This window comes from Cottoperca gobio, chromosome 22 (assembly GCF_900634415.1).
Source record: "Cottoperca gobio chromosome 22, fCotGob3.1, whole genome shotgun sequence".
In the NCBI taxonomy this organism is placed as follows: domain Eukaryota; kingdom Metazoa; phylum Chordata; class Actinopteri; order Perciformes; family Bovichtidae; genus Cottoperca; species Cottoperca gobio.
Window position 1 is genome coordinate 10387091 of NC_041376.1, and position 17748 is coordinate 10404838.

Genomic DNA, 17748 nt, shown 5'->3' on the forward strand with positions numbered 1-17748 from the left:
GGATACATGCCCTGCGCCTATATTTGCTTTTAATTTGTAGGCGAAAGAACCTTCCTTCCTTGTATTTTACTTCAGTTTGACAGTTTCTCAGTTGCTGTAAACTGACTGGTCAAGATGCCCGTCAGTACTCCGAGCAGTTTGTGCAATAACAGATTTGCGAGTGCCCCCTAGTGATTAATTTGTGTCAGTGAGGATTATGTAGGCTGCGAACACAATTATCCAGATATCTTTCACAGTTGCAAACATAAACATTATAAACATGTCCCAGTTTGTTTCCTGTTGGTCTATGTGAATGAAAAATGAAAAAAAGTGTATGTGAATGACATCAGCTGACAGGAAGTAGAAATGCAATTCCGTTGAAGCGTCTAAATACCGTCCTTTACGTTCCCCCTGAGACGAGAATGTCAGTATTTTGGTAGAGGGCAACATAACCAGTTGCAGTATGTACAAAAGTGAATAAAATTATCATAAATATCAATGAAACATCATTTTTAAAAATGATTATTTTTTAACTTCTCTTCTCTTTCATGATGAAGGCTATACTTTGAATTTAGGCAATGGAAATGTATATAAGTTTAATACCATCTATTCGATCCCACTACACTGTTTGAATTGGTGTAATATGTTGTATTGTCATCTGGTTGAAGTTCTTTTGACTTCCTGTTGAGGGCGACACAATACATGTAATGTAAGCCAAAACGTCTTTGGCATGCTGTAAATATAGGCTAGCTTTTCATTTAATTATAAATTAATTATAAGCCAATGGACTCCAAGGTCATTTGTGCAGTTTTGCTATATACAGAACCGTACATTTTTATACATTGAAAATCCTTGTGAGACCTGTCATAATAACATAAGAATGGAATGACATTGAATAAGTAACCAAGAAAAAACAACTGAATGTGACTCCTGTAAAACCAAAGTCAGGCCATAAATGCTCATCAGCCTGCTCTTACATCAATATTAAGAATCTTAAGCACTTAAATGTAACTTGATTCTAATTTGGCAAAGTAAAGCCAATGTGAGTCATTAGTGTGTTATTGTAGATAATAGGATGATAAATAACTTTTTACATTTCTTTCGTTGTTGATGTTTTTCCATTAGGGATCTGGTTTGTCGCTAAATACCTATAAACTATATTTTTTGTTAGGAATACATTGCATAATTTCCCCCCAGAACAATTCATATATTTTTCTGATTAATAATTTACCTCACAGGTCTGCAGCCAAGAGTTTATTCACAAACCTGATTCCCCCCCCCCCAAAAAAAGAAGCAATATATTGATAATAACTCTCTTCAGGTTGGCAGATTTGTGATCAGCGATGAGTCATTAATGCAGTTATTAACAGCTTTCTTTTCTTCATGGTAAATATTGAATTCCTATAATTAATTGTAAAAAAAAATGCCCACCATCTATTGGAAGCACTTAGTCCACATCAGATCTAAATGTAGGTTTTGAAGAAATATTGGCTCAGTTGATGCTGTTAACTTACTTAAGTACTGCTCCATCTTGATTTGCTGTCAAGAGTTCATTATGATGTAGAATTCATATTCTTATGAAAAAATAATGTATTCAGTTAATCTTACGGTTTCACAGACGAGGCCAGATTTCCTCATGATGAGGGGTTGGTCAGTATGTTTACATGAAGATCTTTGGACCATGAAAGTAACTCCTCCCAGGAAAAGGGATCAGAATTAGATGTAAGCAGTGACTATCTGTTAGTATCTCACCGGACATGAGGAGAAATTTCCACAGAAACATTACCATTTTCCAGTAGAGATGAGTGACTCTGTGAGCAGAAAGATGTTCTCCCTTCTGAGGAGACCCGCACCAACCTGGCCCAGGTTGATGAAAGCCATTCATCAAGATCACAGGTCAATCTACAGCAAGCCGGCAAAAGACAAGATCGGGCCAGTGGTAGGACTGAATATCTTTGTTTGTAGTTGTTTGATAGAAGTTGAATGGACCGACATCCCAGATTGTTTGACTGTATGAAAATGGACTGCAACAGTCTCTCGCAATGTTTTTCCCGTGCTAACTGAGTGCTAAACTACAATTAATCGAATAATAAGGACAATGTGACAAACAGTGCAACAGTCTTGGGAAGTTGGTATCTGTGATACACTGTATTTCCCCTAACGCGAGGAACTCAAGCGAACTGTATTCCTAAGTCTGCAGAGTGGGAGAGATGTTTTATTCATTTGTTATCCATAAGTCAGTATGAAACTCTGGCCTCTGTAAAGGGATCCTATGATGGAACAGCAACATAGCGGCCAATGTTTATGCCGCTATAAATCTGTTGATCTGTCCTCAGGGACATACACAGGGGCTTTTACAAAGCCCACCACATGGTTAGGTATACCAGAGTGCAGAGGGGCAAAGGGAATATCATGGTAGGATGATATAAATATGGGCTGCTGTTAAATCACCCGGTGAGTTACCGAGATTGGGACCTTCTGGTGTGGACACAGGTGTTCAATCCCCTCAACCTGTGGCTGATGAAAGGAGACGTTTGGGAACTATATTACAGCATGCCTTGTGTGTAGTAAATATATAAATATCTTTCCTTATGCTTTTATGTTTATGTTCTTATGGACTTTTTTACAGCAATCTTTCTTTGCCTTGTGTGTGTTTGCTGTGACTCTCTTGGCCCCGGCTGGATGGATCTTGCATCACATCCCAGAATACCAGCGGAGATCACCTCCAGGACGCTGACTTCTGCAAGAACTCTGCCTTCAGGAAGACGTCCATGCACTGTAATTCTGTGTGGATTTGTACAATGATGTGTTATGAAGGGAAGTAAAACTTGATGACAAAACTGTTTCCCTGTGTAAAGACTTTGAAATTATATCTATATTTTATGGGATGGGATATGTAAGCCAATTTGTTGCTCTGATTACTGTAATGTTTTGGAAATACCTAATATTTGCTTAATAGCATAAACAGAAATAGGAAGCAAAGGGGTCATTCTGGGATGCAGTGACAGGATGTTGCTCCCGATCAGCTGGAGATGAGATGGAAATACTCCAACAGTTCTTGGCCCAAACTATAATGAGAAGGGTCTGTAGTTTCCTGAAGTCTAATTTTAATTTTATTTAAGTTGCATTTTGCTCCTAGAAAATAATGCAGAACTTCACAGGCTTAAGGAATGGTAGGCATGCTGTAATTACATTTATAGAATAAAAGAATGTAATGATCATTTATTCTTTAAAGGCCTTCAGGTGATAATGGAGATTAATATTAGACTAAATACAGATCGGTATTACCAATTACCGGGGTTACCAAAATGAGGATATAGTGCCAATCACAAACAAGGAAAAAAAATCAAAATTTCTTAAAAAATGAAAATAACTAATCTTTGAAGATATACATTTCCCTCCAGGACTCGTCATGCTTATGATCATAACAATGTGACAACCATCTGTTGCATGTTTTGCCTTTTATATGCAGCACAAATACACAAATGCACAGGAATATCTAAGCAAATACACTGTTTCCTTTGGTATTCCCCTTCTATAATCAGCTCAAAGAGGACTGAGGGTTGTTGGAAATCTTGAATGACAATTTGTCAAAGGCGGATCAGTCCATTTGGAAAGGTATGTTGTGGCAGATGTATATCAACAATCCTCTCCGCCACGAAAGACTAAGACTCTTCAAATTAAAAACTGACTCACAAAATTGGGTCTTGGATTTAATTCCGCTAATAGCGACCTGCACCACCGCCAAAAAAAACCCCACAGTGTATAAATCCATCGCGCAGAGTGGTACAATCAAGCCGAGCCTGGGCTGCAAGGGGGGTATATTCACTTTTTCACGACTGAGGAAAACACAACGCCGGGGAGGAAAAAAAAACACTAAAACAATTGACAGTCTGGGTTCTATGTTTCCCCAAGAGTCTGCGAAATGTCTACGAAGGCAGAGCAGTGTAAGTACGGCAGTGTGTGTGTGTTTTTTCTGTCTTGTCATGGTGGTTTGGGAAACTGGAAATGTGATTTTTGTTTTAACCAAGAAAGCGAACGAGGGGAGCTGTCCTTGGTGATGAAACCGCGGTTGCCATGGCAGGTTGCAACACGTCCTCTCACTGCAGAGGATGTCTGGAGGGCTCAGCACAGGGAGCAACTGTGTATATGTGTATTTCTCTGTATGTTTAGGGAAAACAATTCAATGACTACATCGTCATATTTGGTTTTTTTTGATTGACGTGACTGAATGAGGCGCGTGCAGAAAGCGAGGTGTGCTGCTGGTGTCAAGGTCGACCTGACATATTCTTTACTGAACATAATGGTGGCATTATAATGGATCAATAATGTGGTTTGATCACACCGTGCTGAAAGGCTATTGCTCCTATTATTATTCCTCCGATTGCTTTTGAACAGGTGGGAAGCAGCCCCGATCTTCAGATTCTCTTCCATTTTACTGAGGGATCTGTGCACACTTTAAATCAGATATTGCTCGTTTTAAGTATTTAACAGATATACAATTTGGGGTCAACATTGGTGTTTGGGGCTACCATTTCAATGTGCTAAAAGTTGTGTGTTTCTAATATTGTTAGTGGTCAATATGGACGAATTATTCAGGCTAGTATCAGCAAAACACTAGAGAACAACAAATTGGCAGCTGTTATTTCCATATTGTATTGCTGTGTTTAGGCACAAATGTTTTAAAAATAAAATAATTTGACCGTCAAGATGTTTAGATTTAAGAAGAGAGAAGCATGTGTGCTACATTATGTTTTGCAGCACAGACCTTGACCACACATGCTCAATGCCTGAAGCTGTTATTTTTATTTTGGGGTTTGTCATTTACAGGTCAGGGAGGAAGCTAAACACCGCTGCCCAAAGTCTTAGAAAATGGGTCAGCGATCAACTTAATTTAACTCTTAATAAAACAGACAAAAAGAATACATTCATACCTAAAACCAACATGAGGGTGAAGTTCAACATAGATGGGGCCATTGCAGAAATGTCTCTCAGTTTCCTCTGCTGAGGGATGAGTAAGCCCTCTCTTACAGTATGTCTCATACTGACTGCATTTTCCCAGCTTGTTTTGGGACTTGAACTGGCAACCTTTTGTACATAAGCTTGTTTCTGTAAGCAATAGGTTACTGCATCCTCTAGGGATTACTGTGACCTCGCTGCTGTACCAAAAAGGTCACCTGGTGATGGCCAGAGAACCATGGGAACACAGACTCTTTGTTTAACTTGATAATTGGAGCATCCGCAGTACGTGCACGAATCTTGGCTGAGAAAAAACAACAGAAACACAGCTTCATGCATGCACTGCCATTTGCCTTATCTGTGTACTCAGATTCATATGATAGTCTCACTAGTTTTGATTTGCTTGTTACTCTGCTCTTTATTTTGTCTAGTTGCCTCTAAGATACGATACTTGCAAGAGTATCACAACCGTGTGCAACACAATATTTACCCTGTGCCCTCCGGAACAGACATTGCAAACACACTGAAATACTTTTCCCAAACCCTGCTCAGGTAAGTACCCTGCTTTGGAGCCAACAGGTGAAGTACCAGACTGTAGAATGTTTGATATTGAGGTTCCTTCCACGATCAGATGAGATAAGTTACAGCAGGTTGTTCTGACACCCTTTCTGAAAGACAGAAGATAGAAGGAGGTACAGCAGATATGGAGTTATGGTGTTGTGTTAAAGCAGCAGCATAGATAGACGGCTCAGTGATGTTTATTGATTCAGTGGTCGCTTGCTAAATGAACTCTTCCCTGGGGCGGCCTGTTGTGTCCTTCCCAGAGGAGGCCGGTGGAGGGCAGCTCCTCCGGCTCTGCAGTTGCAGGGTCAGCCTGTTCCCCTGGGTGCTGTGAAAGCCTGTGGAAGGAACAGTGTGTTATTTCTTCCTCCAACACAGGTCAAGTAGGCAGCCATTTTGGACACATCTTATTTTACGATGTGTCATGTCCCATGTTTTTCCAGCTGGAGCTTCTTCAAAGTACTCTGCAGTGATAGGATATTTTGGGCTGTCATATGGTTGGTTTAGTCTTACTGCCTGCAGGCTTCACAGAAAATATTAGTGCTGTCCTAGCTTATTAGCTAATTTACAAAAAGGGTGGGATTACTGGAGGCTGAATTTGTATGCCCCACTTTTATCATTATTATCAGCTTAGGGTGCAATCTATTTGAGATTGGCAGCCGGCCTCAATTCTACACTTTATGCCTCAGCCCCATAAGGATTATTCCTCTGCTGAGTGATGCTCAAAGTGTATCCTGGTGACTTTGTGCTTGCTGAAGGGCTCTCCAGCACCCAGCAGCCCCCGTGCTGTTTTAAACATGGCCTCTCATATGTCTTTGGCACAGATGGAGCATGACAGGGGCTGCAACTGGGGGAATCTGCGTTAAGTCAAGTGACGATTTTGTCTCTGAGGGGCAAAATAAATGATGCCACCGTTGAACAGTTACTTTATATTTTCCCAAAGCAGAGCGTCTTATCCTCAGATATACAGAACACGTAATTCTCCCCACCATTAGAGGGGTCTGGTTTCCTCAGCAGGGACTGCAGGATTATCCATACACCTGTGCCCTCTGAAGCCCGGGGTGAAGAAAGAAAGAGAGTGAGAAAGTGGGAGTAGTGAGGCTTGACAAGTGGAGCAGGCATGTGTCATGTTCCTGGAAAGAAACACTGAAATGGCCAAAGGAGGTGGTTACTGTATCGTACACCAATTTTAGGTTCAGTGCAGGTCAGATGCAGAACAGAAAATAAAGAAGGGTTAAACTTTTCTGTTTACTGACAAGCATATATGCCTCCCTACAGATGAGGCATAGCTTTGTCAGATTGAGCTCCCTGCATCAGTGAGCCATGCTGACTCCATGCCAAACCGTATCACTCTGAGAAGAATGACTGTAGGCAGCAGAAATCATATTGTTTAAACATGATTTTCTGTAAATCTGAACATTTAGGAAGTCTGATTGTGTGTTGAATTACTGCTTAGTCAATGAATTTGTATTGACAGTGCAGGGTTTGACAGTCAATGTATGTCATGTGTCTGTATCAGTGCATTTCTACATGTGTTTTATGTGTCGTATATGTTTGTAATTTTCTGTGTTGTTTGTAGTAATGTGTATGTGTGTGTGTATGCACATATGCGTGTGTCTTTGTGTGTATATGTTCAGTGTATGCGTGTGAGCGCGTCTGTTTATCTCTATGTTCATTGTTCAAAATAATGATGTTTTCTATATGAGAAATGGGCAGTGAAAAAGTCATACTCTGAGACGCAGTCTGTTGTTGTGAATTAGCCCTGTTTGAGTTTACGCTGTATAATAATGCAGCTTTATGAATTAATCTACACTTACTAAAATCTTACAGAGTATTACTTTGGGGGGATAAGTCAGACAATGTTACATTCTTCTGTTGACAGTATAAACTGTTAAGCTATAGGCTTAACATTATGCATCTAGTGTTTTGTTAAAAGATCTTGAAATCCCCTTTTTCACTTGCTGGAGAATGCTGTAACTCTACTTTTTGAGTGACCTTTCAAAATAAAAACAATAAAAAAACAATACATCAGCATTTATAATCTGGGCTCTCTTGATAAATCCCAATCATTTGCCTGATAGAACAGCTTAGCTCTTTTATAATGTGCAGTAAAAAGAGCAATGCTCTCTGGCCCCCCCCTTCCCCTCCTCCACCCTAGACACTCCACACTCAATCCAACTAATTTTTCCTTTTGTTTTTCCCTCCCTTAAAATTGACCACCACCTTCCCCAGGGGACAGCAAACACAATTGTCCATCCTGCATTAGCTCACAAACATAATGCTACCAGTCATCTCCCTGATACAACCTATTCCTTTGTCATTATAGTTTCTCCTCTACCGTAGATTAGTTGTTACATTTATTTTAGAAACCTGAATCCATATGCCTGTTGGATCTCATTATTTCTCCTGATGATACTACAACAGTATCATAACGTATGCATACGGACATTATTTCTCTGGTGCAATAAACATGTGCTGTGACCTAGGAGCATTTGATCTAACCTCACACACATGTTTATTACTGGCTGAAGCATGTTTCAAAAGTGTCACCTCTGTATTTTCCCGAGCCAATTTGGTGTCACTCCCATCCTTGACAGCCCCACTAAAGACAAGGAAATTTCTTTTTCTTTTTTCTTTTTTTTTCTTTTATTCCACGGCTCATTGGCCTTTTTGCATGGTAGCCTCTGACCTTGCCTATTGAAAGATGGCAGCCATCGAGGGACAGTCATTTGCACTGTGCCTTTTTGGAGAAGTATGGGGTTGCCACTGAAAACATGCCATTTTTTATATTTTTGCTCCTTGTCACCAGATACGCATGAGATGCAGTGATCATTGCAGTTTGTGCTCATGTTTTTTTTGTTTTCCAAGTGCAAAGATAGACAAAACAAGATAAATTGAATTAAAGTCACTCTGAACCGACAAAGCAGGGAAAAATTGCCCGTGCCTTCAGTGAAACAGTCAAATAGTGAGACACTGCATCCTATGTGGGGTTTATCTGGGTTTGTTTTTTTCTATTTACGCTGTCTCTGTAGTGCCATTTCAATGTAATGTGCTGTTTTTTTGTGTCTTTGTTGTCTCTTTTTTTCCCTTGTTCCCCTCCCCTACCCTCCCTCCCCTCCCGCCCCGGAGCAGCATTCTGTCCCGCACAGGCAGGAAGGAGAACCAGGAAGCTTCCAATTTGGCCGTGCCCATGACCATGTGTCTTTTTCCTGTGCCATTCCCACTCACCCCATCTCTAAGACCACAAGTCAGTTCCATCAACCCTACAGTTACTCGCTCCCTCCTTTACAGCGTTCTGCGCGATGCCCCGTCAGACCGCGGGGGGCAGGGGCAGCAGAGTCGGGACGCTCAGCTCTCAGAGTACCCCTCTCTGGACTATCAGGGCCTCTATGTGACCCTCGTGACCCTGCTTGACCTGGTGCCCCTGCTGCAGCACGGTCAGCATGGTGAGTCAAGGCCCAGTGCACCACTGTTTGTCATCATCATCCCCGAGCCGTCTGGCCTGCATGAAGCCACTGCTGCTTTTTTGGCCTCTTTTGTAACTGAAGAAGAGAAGTCCTGCTGAGGATCTTGAGGGATGCATGGGGTGATTGGGAGCACGCTGGATCCTGTCAACTTAATCGTTCATAAGCCATTGGATACAGCAGACATAGGCCTTCTCTTCTGTGTATCATACTTGAATGCATGGTTGTTATGTAAAGTGGAAGAAATGTTCTACTTATGTTGTCATGTGCAAGTATATAAGTTAAAAGGAAAACACACATCGGCAAATGTAATGTTTTATTTGGAAACACTTTCTATGACGGCAATGTCTATAATGCATTATAAACATACTTATAATATGTTATAATCTGGTTATATTACTGGATAATTATAGTTCTAAGCACACATTAATAGTCAAAACACATTTTGAAAGCATTTTATAATGACATAAAAGGTGAAGTAACATAATACCAATTCCACTCACTGACACTTTTCTTGCAATGATCATACTGTATAACATGATACTATACTCTAAGTGGTCATTGGGTGCTTTAAGGAAAGTAATGAATATCCTGAGGTATAGGCAGATATAATACATTACAAGCTGATTATGAGTCACTGTAATTGTCATTGTATGCTTTAAGTAAACATGTTGTGTGTTGTTCTTGCATAGATTGCATAATATGAATGGATTATTGCTGATTATTATTGCTGATTATTACTATTGGAATTATTATACACGATGATCCTTGCAAAAAATGACAAGTGACAATTATGAAGTATTATGATACTAGACCTTATAAGTAATTATGAAATGCCTTATAATGTGTTTCAATTATTTTTTATAAAGCATTATGAATATTTATGTGTGCTTATAACTATAATTATACAGAGCTGTAAGCATATTATAACACATTGTAAGTATGATTATAAAGCATCATAGACATTTGGCATCACAGAAAGTGTTACCTTTTATTTCTTTCAATACAATTACAATACATCTGAGAATTACTTATTTTCACAATGTTTTTCACGGGCCCAAGGCTGCATCACAGTCAGTGCTCTTGTTTTTCATGAATATTTTACCACTGTTAAAAAAAGCTCAGAAGCATGAAAACTCATCTCCTTGACTAGAATGCTCAACTTTTCCTGAGGGCAAACTGTACTTCAGTGGCGTTTAAAGACAGCTCACTGCCCTCAGCTAAAGTTCATATACCAAATGCTGTCTTTTATTTCACTGTTATAATGTTATAATATATAAAATATTTAATGACTGAAATTTCATGTAACTTTGACATCTGTGGCTGCATACAGTATGTGAATACTGTATGTACTGTTCATTGAATGAGTGTCTGTGTATCTCTCTTTGTCTTTTTTTTTTTTTTTGCCTTTTCCCTTTCTCTTCAGATCTGGGACAGTCCATATTTTACACAACAACTTGCCTCCTGCCCTTTCTCAGTGATGATATTCTCAGCACTTTGCCCTATACTATGATCTCCACTTTAGCCACATTTCCCCCTTTCCTCCACAAAGACATCATTGAGTACCTGAGCACCTCATTCCTCCCCATGGCTATATGTAAGTATGATCATTTAGACAGCTAATTTACTTACCATCATAACAAAATTGTACCTTTATAGTAGGATAATTGGTGATTTTCTAGCCTATTTATGCTATTTTATTTAATAATGTTATTTTATGAAACATGTAATACTATCTTAAACAGAAAGTGAAAGTTCATTCTTTCTCTTTCTCTTTCTTGCTTATGTGTAGTGGGCTCCACTCGGAGGGAGGGTGGAGTCCCAGCCTATGTCAATCTGTCTGCCTCCTCTATGCTCATGATTGCAATGCAGTACACCACAAATCCAGGTAAACCATCATAATTGCTGCTTTCGAAGCATGCATGGAAACATAACCTTTACTGTAATATTGTGTAGTAATGGCTCTCTACCTAAGCTGGTCTCTTCTTCTTTCTAGTGTATCACTGTCAATTGTTGGAGTGTCTAATGAAGCACAAACAGGAAGTGTGGAAGGTACTTGCCCTTTAAAAACATAATGCAGATATAAGGTTATTTGTGTAAATGCACAATCCAAATAGAGAACTGAAGTCATGACAAAAACAAACAAAAAACTAGCTTCTGTAACTAAATAAACCTAAAAACAGTTCTTTAATTGGTCTTTCTGGGGAAAAAATGAAGCCTGGGCTTTACTTTCCATATTCATATCCAATACAGCAATTGCTATTAGAAATTAAAACCTTCATTCAGTTTGACGTCAACTCTCCATTTAGAAGTAACGTTACTGTAGGCTATTGCTCTCTTAAATCATTTTGAATACTTTGACATTTAGGGAACTATGCTTATTAGCTTTCTTTCTGAGAGAGAAGAACAATACCACCAAGCTAGAGCCAGAGCATGGCTATCACAGATTAGCATAAACACTGGACAGGGGGAGAAACAGCTAGCTGGCTCTGTTCAAAGGTAAAAAGAAAATCATACTAAAGCTAAAGCCCACAAATTAACATTTCATTTATTGTTTCTTTAATCTATACAACAACTGAAATGTAAAAAAAAACTGTGCATAGCTAACCTTAAAACTACAAGTTGTATATTTCAGGCTAGCTGCTCCCAATCTTTATGCCAAGCTAAGCTAACGGTCTAACCTACTGGTGCTAGCTTCATATTTAGCTATATGAGACCATTTTTCATTTAGTAACTCTTGGCAAAAAAGCAAATAGGCCTAAGAGTATTTAACGAAATGGCTAATTCTTTAAAATACAGTCAACATTTAGTCTTTACAAAATGGATAGAAAGCATTTTAGATGTTAACTATTTGCCTCCCATTCATTAGTATGCATATATCTTGACATATCATTGCACTTTGTAATTACTGTTGATGTTTATACTGTGTACAGGACCTTCTTTACGTCATATCCTATGGACCATCCCAAGTAAAGCCTCCAGCTGTGCAGATGCTGTTTCATTACTGGCCCAACCTGAAGCCACCAGGAGCCATCAGTGAATACAGGGGGCTTCAGTACACAGGTCAGATTCTCTTAATATCACATCTGCTGCTTGTTCTGTCCTTGAACTGACTAAAGGGCTAACGAATCCTCCATTTTGTTCTTTTCTCCTCCGCAACTGCCAATCTTGTCTCTCTTCAATTTCCTGGATCAGCCTGGAACCCCATCCACTGTCAACACATCGAGTGCCACAATGCTATAAACAAACCTGCTGTCAAGGTGACTTCAGTCTTAAAAGAAATATGTTAAATAAGTCTTAAACAATACATTACAAGTATATTTATTGTTGTTGGATCCCACGTCCTTTTATGTATTCAATGCTTTATTACTGTGAGAGAATGGATTAACAGCAGCTCTGTATTCAAATCCCTTGAGAACGTCTTTGGGAATGCATGGGGCGTGTGCCAGATTGCCTTACCGAGTTCAACCGTGCGTGCCGGTGTGTTTGCTTTTGTGAGCCCCTCAGTAAATAAATCAGTGCAGCTGTGAGAGTGGGGTAATAATATCAACTTCAATGCTACTTTACACCAGTATCTGCTGTCGCTGCTCTGCTGTATAAGCTTCGCCTGCCTTTACTCAACTGTGCTCAAAACGGACAAATAAAGTAGCAACAGGGGCACGGACAGGCGCTGGATTTGAATTACCAGGAGCAGGGAGGGGGTACGGGGAGGAGGGGGCTTAATTGGATGCGGTGACCCCATGCAGCCCTTGAGGATAGGGTGGCATCAAGTGAGCACAGTGAATTACAGTGCACCATCTGAACATTGAGGCCACAAGCGTCGAGGTTTAGCACAGGGCCAGGCACAGGTTGCAAGAGACCAGAGTGCAGCATATGTACGCAGCCATCCACACAGAGGCGTGGGGAGACAGGTACTGTATATGTGTCACATGATTTCTTGGGCAAGATTGTGATGTTCTACCCTTGGAGAGTACAGTGTGAGAGGGACAAATGGAGAATGTTTACCATAGCAAATGTAGTGTGTGATATTCTATTCTAAGGGACTGTATGAACACATTTCTTTTGGGGGGGAAGGGGATTCAAAACAAAACAAGTTTAAATGGGAATGCCCCATCGTAAACTCTTAATGCACTTTTGGACATTAATGGCAAAATAATTTGCCTGATTCCAAAGTTTTGTATGATTTTTAAATACCACTTTTATATTGTAACGCCACCTGTCTTACTTTGCAGATGTGTATAGATCCTACTCTCTCTGTTGCCCTGGGAGACAAGCCCCCTCCTCTTTATATATGCGAGGAGTGCAGCCAGAGGATAGCAGGGTATGCATCTGTTTCTCCTCTTTTCTCCATCCCCCCTTCTTCAATAGGATACCATTCAAAACATTCATCACCTTCTGCATGCTTCATTATTCGTCACTTTAACCCAGGGGAAATACATCGCCATGGTTACGTAATTCCCTGGCGCTGATAATGAGATTATTATCACAAAACCACGCAGCCACTTGTTTCTCTTTTCTCCAGCATATTATAACTGCATGACTTTGTAGTTCTGTATTCTCTCTGATATTGAGGAAGATATTTTGTGTCCCAGCTCTATTAAAAAGTAGTTTGCCTTTAAATCAAGATTTGTTTTTACTTTCCTTCAACCTTTTTAGGGACCACGCTGAGTGGCTTGTTGATGTACTCCTCCCCCAAGGTGAGCGCGCACAAACAAAAAGGTGTTTGAGAGTCAATATATAGAACGTAATATATTATCTAATAATATGATAATTGTTCCTTTACATGTTTGAAGCCAAAGTTCAATCTCATACTCAAAGTTTAGTCATCTGAGGATATACTGTAGTTAATGTAAATCATCTCCTGTTTTCTAAAACATTTGTGCTTTACAATGGAAAGTGAGCTTTTTAGGCAGTGGGTTGTTATATTGTATTATATATTATATAGTCTAAGCTGTATTTCATGTGTAAAAGCGGCTCTGTACTGTATACAAAGTTTTAGGAAAAGTTTTCATTTTCCAATGAAAAAGCTACTTATGTTGTCTGCAAATTAAACATTGTTGTCTATTTGTCATTGCAGCAGAGATATCTGCCATTTGTCAAAAGAAGGTAAGATTTGTATTTGTACTGTACTACTCTCTCATTTGCTCATATTCATTGTTATCCATCCAATTACAGTTGAACATCATCATTATTATTATTATTATTATTATTATTATTATTATTATTATTATTATTATAATAATTATAATTATAATTATTATATGTTTCTACATTTTTAGGACAAATAAACCTTTGCAATTATTTGTTCTTCAACTGCACATACACATGCTTGAAATGGTTTTATCACTGAAAACAGAAACAAATTGGAAGCTGTTAACCTCGTGGAAGACATTTTATGAAATCCATTTTCACCTTTGATAGGTAGATAATTTATTTATGAACCTGACATGTTTTCTTCATTGAGAAGTCCATTCACTGGAGCGGCACAGTGAAGGCCACATCATTTCACATGACGCTGCTGGGGCATGATGTTTGTTCGCTCTTGTTGAATGCGTTGCTGAGGCCAAGTGCTCCCTGCTGGTTTCCAGGGAGACACCGGGAACACTGAGTGTGAGATGATCTCAGGTATTCCCGTCAGGCCGAGCAGCCGCCCGCTGTTGTCAGGGGAAACGGCCTCCATCCTTGTTTGTCCAGCAATATATAATCCACAACCTCCCTTTCTGATCAGGCTTTGTCACCCTCATTTCAGAAAACCCTTTTAACTCCCACCGGGATTTACACCAGCTCTGCCATCTTCATCTGAGAACAACTGGACACCATGATACCCAAAGATAGAACGTACTGTAAACAAAAGTAACATCAGGCCAGTGCTTTTTGTTCTTGAAGGCCTGGATGGGGGGAAATGAGAGAACTCAGCATCAGAGGACAGATATGTTAATTTGATAGGGAGCACTGCATCCCTCTAATGGCACAAGATTAGAGGCTGATCAGATTAGGATGGTCCTCTAGTGCCATGCCTTTTATTTTTAGAAACCTGAGACACTGTAGGGACACATAAAGACTTTTTCTGACAGATCAACATCTCTGAAACAAATACATATCGTAGACGGCGATATTCATCGTCACAGCAGTACGTTGCTTTTGAGGCCTGGAAACATGTTTATTTTTAGAGGCATGCCATAATGCATTATTGGCTGTGATTGTGGCATATTTTAATTTTGTTGCCAGAACAAAAATAAACTGATCTCCTCCTCTTCCTCCTCCTCCTCCTCCTCCTCCTCCTCCTCCTCCTCCTCCTCCTTTCCCCTGCTGCTTGGCTTTGTAGAACTGCAGCTCTCATGTTCGGAGGGCTGTGGTCACCTGCTTCTCGGCTGGCTGCTGTGGGCGCCATGGCAACCGGCCTGTCCGCTACTGCAAGCGTTGCCATGTCAACCATCACAGCGAGGTGGGGGCTGCGGCGGAGACCCATCTGTACCAGACCTCGCCCCCTCCCATCAACACCAGGGAGTGCGGAGCGGAGGAGCTAGTGTGCACTGTGGAAGCTGTTATAAGGTACATCACAGTGCACACTGACTTATCACGGCCACAGTTAAAGGCCATATGTAATGCTGGGAAACAGGTTTTTACATCAATATACGGACAAAAATACGGCATGAAATGAATGTGTTGGCCGTGATCTCCAGCTCTTTCTACTTCTATATGACCCTCTTATGTCTTCTCTTCACCTCTGTGAACCCTCTGTTGTCCTCTCTGTATCCTTCTAGTCTTCTCAAGGAGGCAGAAATTCATGCAGAACAGCGTGAGTTTGAGATGAACAGGCGTCGTCAGATGGGCCTGTCCGCCTCCCACCACTCTCTGGACAACATTGAGTTTGACAACAAGGAGGACGACCAGCACGACCAGCGGCTCCTCAGTCAGTTCGGCATCTGGTTCCTGGTGTGTAATTACAGGCTGTGTCTGTCAATAACAGGGAGTTGTGAGATAAGGATGTGTGCCATGGTTACCTGACTAATTAATCTTCTTCTCTGACCTTCGCTCACATGCGCAGGTGAGCCTGTGCACACCCAATGAGAACACGCCGACAGAGAGTCTGGCTCGGCTGGTCAGCATGGTCTTCCAGTGGTTTCACTCCACCGCCTACATGATGGACGATGAGGTTGGAAGCCTGGTGGAGAAGCTAAAGCCTCAGTTTGTCACCAAGTGGCTAAAGACAGTGTGTGAAGTCCGATTTGACGTCATGGTCATGTGTCTGCTCCCCAAGCCTGTTGAGTTTGCCAGGGTAAGGCCAAGATCCAGTTCAACTGAACACACAGTATTTGGTTGAGGAATTATAGAGGAGGATGCTGATATCGGATGTGGGTGGGGAAAGGTTATATTCATAAAACACCACTAACGTGAACTTTATAACTGCAAATATCCAGCCAATGCACATCCCAAATGTTTATCTCAGTCATAGCTCTCGGTAACATGTTGCACTGTGCAACAGCTCTGAATATAATTAAATCAGCATGTCACTGAGGGCTGAAGTTTATTAAAATGAAGGAGGGCAAGCCACCATCTGAATTATCTTGCCTGTGTTTGATCTAAACCACTCCGTGCACATTTTCCTGCAGGTGGGAGGTTACTGGGACAAGTCATGTAGCACAGTGACCCAGCTGAAGGAGGGCCTGAACCGGATCCTGTGTCTGATACCTTACAATGTCATCAGTCAGCCACTCTGGGAGTGCTTTATGCCTGAGTGGCTGGAGTCCATCCGCACCGAGGTGCCCGACAACCAGCTCAAAGAGTTCCGGGAAGTGCTCAGGTATACAGTACCTCCAAGTGTTTGCATATTGAAGTTGTTATAACTGTAATAAAGACATTTGTTATTGCATATAAGCAGGGGTGAATATTCTATTATAAGTTACTTGTAACTTGTGCTTATTCTGATATACCTTATATATACAGTTGTGTCACTTGCTTCGTCCTAGGTAAGACTGGCCAAATGCACACAACATGACATGCAGCTAAAAATGAGTCTGATAGCAGATGTTTTAGTGGTCCAAACATTAAAGATTGGTGTGAACTCCACAGAATCAGTGAAAGAAGCCTCTTTTCCCAAAATACTACTTAAATGGTCTATAATGCATGACGCTAGCTTTTGCAGCACGAAAATAATCTCAGACTAGAGAGGTAGATGCATTGTTTGACATTTCAGGGAACAGCTTTTTATTTTACTTGCAGAGAGTTAATAATATCACTCTGATGTCCGTGGATAGAACCAGGAGATAATAATCTTAGTTTAGCATAAAGACTGGGGTGAGGGAAACAACAGACACATTGTATCTTGCTTGGTTAACATAAACTGAAATGTAAAAGCAATGGTTTTAGTTTTCATGGAGTCTTGTCATCACAGCAAGTTTGCCAGTTAACAAGTGGAGACTCCAGGAAATCACTGCCTGTGGCCTCCTGGCTGTTAGCCAGGTAAAATTACAACGTGCCGTTTTCTGCTTGTGTGTACTGATTAAACAAACAATTGTGTAACAGTATCTGAAAAACGTAATATCCTGTTCTGCCTTCTGCTTACAGTAAGATGTTTGATATTGAGCTGTGCCCCCTGCCCTTCTCCATGGAAGAAATGTTTGGCTTCATCAGCTGCAGATTCTCTGGCTACCCAGCGTCAGTGCAAGAGCAGGCTCTGCTGTGGCTGCATGTAAGCACGCATAGACACACACACACACACACACACACACACACACACACACACACACACACACACACACACACACACGCTGTCACATGTCCA

The 17748-nt window shown here is 40.7% G+C and overlaps 1 protein-coding gene across 1 annotated transcript in view; it reads left to right on the forward strand.

Moving 5' to 3' along the window:
- The first annotated feature begins 3331 nt into the window (after positions 1 to 3331).
- Positions 3332 to 17748, forward strand: part of unc79 (unc-79 homolog, NALCN channel complex subunit) — a 33520-nt gene continuing 19103 nt past the window's right edge. The window contains 16 exon segments of the mRNA XM_029461057.1: positions 3332 to 3926; positions 5370 to 5490; positions 8632 to 8945; positions 10390 to 10560; positions 10756 to 10851; positions 10960 to 11015; positions 11897 to 12026; positions 12159 to 12223; positions 13196 to 13284; positions 13620 to 13660; positions 14041 to 14069; positions 15289 to 15515; positions 15728 to 15899; positions 16012 to 16242; positions 16577 to 16767; positions 17532 to 17655. Of these exon segments, the coding sequence (XP_029316917.1) occupies positions 3905 to 3926; positions 5370 to 5490; positions 8632 to 8945; positions 10390 to 10560; positions 10756 to 10851; positions 10960 to 11015; positions 11897 to 12026; positions 12159 to 12223; positions 13196 to 13284; positions 13620 to 13660; positions 14041 to 14069; positions 15289 to 15515; positions 15728 to 15899; positions 16012 to 16242; positions 16577 to 16767; positions 17532 to 17655 (2079 nt within the window). The 5' untranslated portion in view covers positions 3332 to 3904.